Source organism: Dendroctonus ponderosae, unplaced genomic scaffold (genome assembly GCF_020466585.1).
Source record: "Dendroctonus ponderosae isolate FM_Combo_2020 unplaced genomic scaffold, Dpon_F_20191213v2 Dpon_F_20191213_8, whole genome shotgun sequence".
NCBI classification, from domain to species: domain Eukaryota; kingdom Metazoa; phylum Arthropoda; class Insecta; order Coleoptera; family Curculionidae; genus Dendroctonus; species Dendroctonus ponderosae.
Genome location: NW_026019016.1, coordinates 12,347,382 through 12,349,801, shown reverse-complemented (window position 1 = coordinate 12,349,801; position 2,420 = coordinate 12,347,382). Strand labels below are relative to the sequence as shown.

General features: G+C 42.4%; 3 protein-coding genes across 4 annotated transcripts in view; 1 reads left to right on the top strand and 2 right to left on the bottom strand.

Annotated features, from left to right (window-relative positions):
• The window catches only part of LOC109541931 (E3 ubiquitin-protein ligase CBL-B), a 46,870-nt gene that overhangs the window by 41,652 nt on the left and 2,798 nt on the right, over positions 1 to 2,420 (bottom strand). The gene's annotated exons all lie outside the window — the stretch shown is intronic.
• Positions 715 to 1,479, top strand: LOC109541956 (V-type proton ATPase 21 kDa proteolipid subunit c''; the record flags this gene model as incomplete). The annotated part of the gene is given in 2 exon segments (XM_019910962.2): positions 715 to 918; positions 981 to 1,479. Coding segments are annotated over 2 exon segments (398 nt in total), but the record flags the coding sequence as incomplete, so codon positions are not given.
• Positions 1,404 to 2,420, bottom strand: part of LOC109541951 (ADP,ATP carrier protein 1) — an 18,485-nt gene continuing 17,468 nt past the window's right edge. The window contains exons 3-5 of the mRNA XM_019910955.2: positions 1,847 to 2,081; positions 1,630 to 1,771; positions 1,404 to 1,575 (exon numbers count right to left, since the gene is read on the bottom strand). Of these exons, the coding sequence (XP_019766514.1) occupies positions 1,475 to 1,575; positions 1,630 to 1,771; positions 1,847 to 2,081 (478 nt within the window). The 3' untranslated portion in view covers positions 1,404 to 1,474. The remainder of the gene's footprint in view (positions 1,576 to 1,629; positions 1,772 to 1,846; positions 2,082 to 2,420) is intronic.

Sequence of the window (2,420 nt, the reverse complement as noted above, 5' to 3'; positions counted from 1 at the left end):
AAAAATGCATGCCAAGGCTTAAAGCAGCAACAACGCTACACATAAAAACTGATGATGGTGGAAAAATGCACCGAAACGTATTTTGATTGATAAATAGAGACAATAAATGACTGAAACCCTGGAATGAATTTCATCTACTTTAATGCCCCTCAACCAAGCTTTTTGCTGGAAAACGCTCTCAAGTTCAATCGAAACATTTGCGGAATGATCTATTTGTAAACAGTGGGTATTTTTAAGGCGCCCGCCTATTTTTGGATAAATTCTTTGATACCGGGGCCATTTGCTTAGAATGACTGGAGAGTGGCTCCGTAATTGTTGGTGCTCACCAGAAAAGTAGTTTAGGTGACTTCTTAGCTCAAACTTCTTGATCGTTTCGAAATTTTATGCTCTAAATACGAGCCAACACAAGCGGCTTGGAAGACGCGCATTAATCTCGAACTTTCGCATTTTGCGTAAAAACTAAAAACATTTTTACAATAATGTTTGGTCCAAGAAACTAAGAAATTTAACGCTCCATCTGACAATCAAACCTAGAGCTGGGTACCTCAACCGGTTCTCTTAATATTAATAGAAATAGTGACACACAAATCGTTAAAATCGCTTCTTCGGGAGTGATAACTTGGCTCCTGCAGTGTTAGAGACGATCAAAGTAAATATTTTGATGAAGATGGAAGAAGAAACCGCTTATTTGAGAGGTAATTTACTTGATTCCAGGTGTAAAGGCTCCCAGAATCAAAACAAAAAACCTCATCTCAGTAATCTTCTGCGAAGCAGTGGCAATCTACGGACTGATTACTGCCATTGTTTTATCGGGCTATTTGGACAATTTCACTTGGGACCTGGTGGTCAAAGACGACAGCTTGAAGGCCAAGAATTGGCTGTCTGGATATTTGATTTTCGGCGCTGGATTATCAGTAGGTAAGAAATTTGCGACTCTCACTCCGCCCTCCTAAGTACTTAACGCCTTTTTTCTTGATCAGGCACAGTGAATCTACTTTGCGGCATCTGTGTGGGGATTGTTGGGAGCGGCGCAGCCTTGGCGGACGCAGCAAATGCAAGTTTGTTCGTGAAAATCTTGATTATAGAGATTTTCGCCAGTGCAATTGGCCTCTTCGGACTGATCGTCGGCATCTTCATGGTGTCGAAGGTTCAGATGGGCGATAAAATCCACTAAAAATCTTGATCTAGATGTACGTTTATGTAAGTAAAACCCTTCGGGTTCGGATGGTGAAAACCTGGGGAATACTCATACTCGCTAGGAGTCTATGGCTACTAACTTAAGGATTGATGTACTTAGTTGCACTGGTTCGGTTGGCGGGTGAAAACTCATTTTTTCCAACTTGAGCTGTTCGTTATGCGACGCCAAAGAGCCGCTTCTAGTTGCTAGTGTTTTATATAGGAGCTAAGAGAACATTTTTATTTCTGTGTGCCCAACAAGTCAAGTAACTTAAGTGACATAAAAGCTACGTTAATTTTAAAGAAGAGCTTTCAATTCGTCGTAGAAAACCAGTACAAGCGCCGCTCCAATTCCGCGAAAAACATTTGACAAAGCTCCCTTGAAAAACGCACTTGAACCTGCAACCAACGCCCACTTAGCCTAGAACTACAGTTGCGCGTTTTAGGGGGTACCTTCTTGTGCTGCGATCTTCCTCCAGCAATCCAGGGTCCCTTTATAGATCATTTCGTTCTTTTTAAGCCCGGACTGCATCATCATCCGACGACGCACCGTATCGAATGGATAGGACATTATACCCGAAAACATTGTGACCGTCTGAAAATTTAGTTTTAATCGCGCCAACAATTTCACACTTATGCACGATAGGCTTTTTCAATGCACCATACATACCTGAGCAATGAGGAACGAAACAATAACAGGGGTGTTTTTCGGATCGGGCAACATTCCCTTTGCGGTATCAAAACAGCCGAAGTACGACGCCCTGTAAATAATGATTCCCTGTACAGAGACGTTGAATCCTCTGTATAGACCGATCAAACCGTCCGATTTGAAGGTTTTTACGATACAGTCTACCATGCCATGGTACTGGCGTTCGGCCACATTTTTGCCTACATCGGCCCCCAAACTAAAATTCAAGCAAAAAAAGAATTTTCGTATAGCGACAAAATTTGGGGAAAAACGTGATCAGTTGCAGCGATTTAAAGAGTGAAACAAAAGGGGCAAGGGGGGATCCAAGGGGGGGTCACGGGGGGGTCATGACCCCCCCCATTCAATTATCTATCCAACGATGCCAAAACGAATTCTCTGGCTCGAATGGTTCTTGAGAAACTTCGAATAAATGCCATTTAGTTATCTATGGAATGATGTACAAACGAGCGTTCTTGCTCATTTTGCTTCCGAGAAACATGCAAAACGGGACGGAAAACATGAAATTTTGCAATAATCTTGCGCCACCCTTGCACAA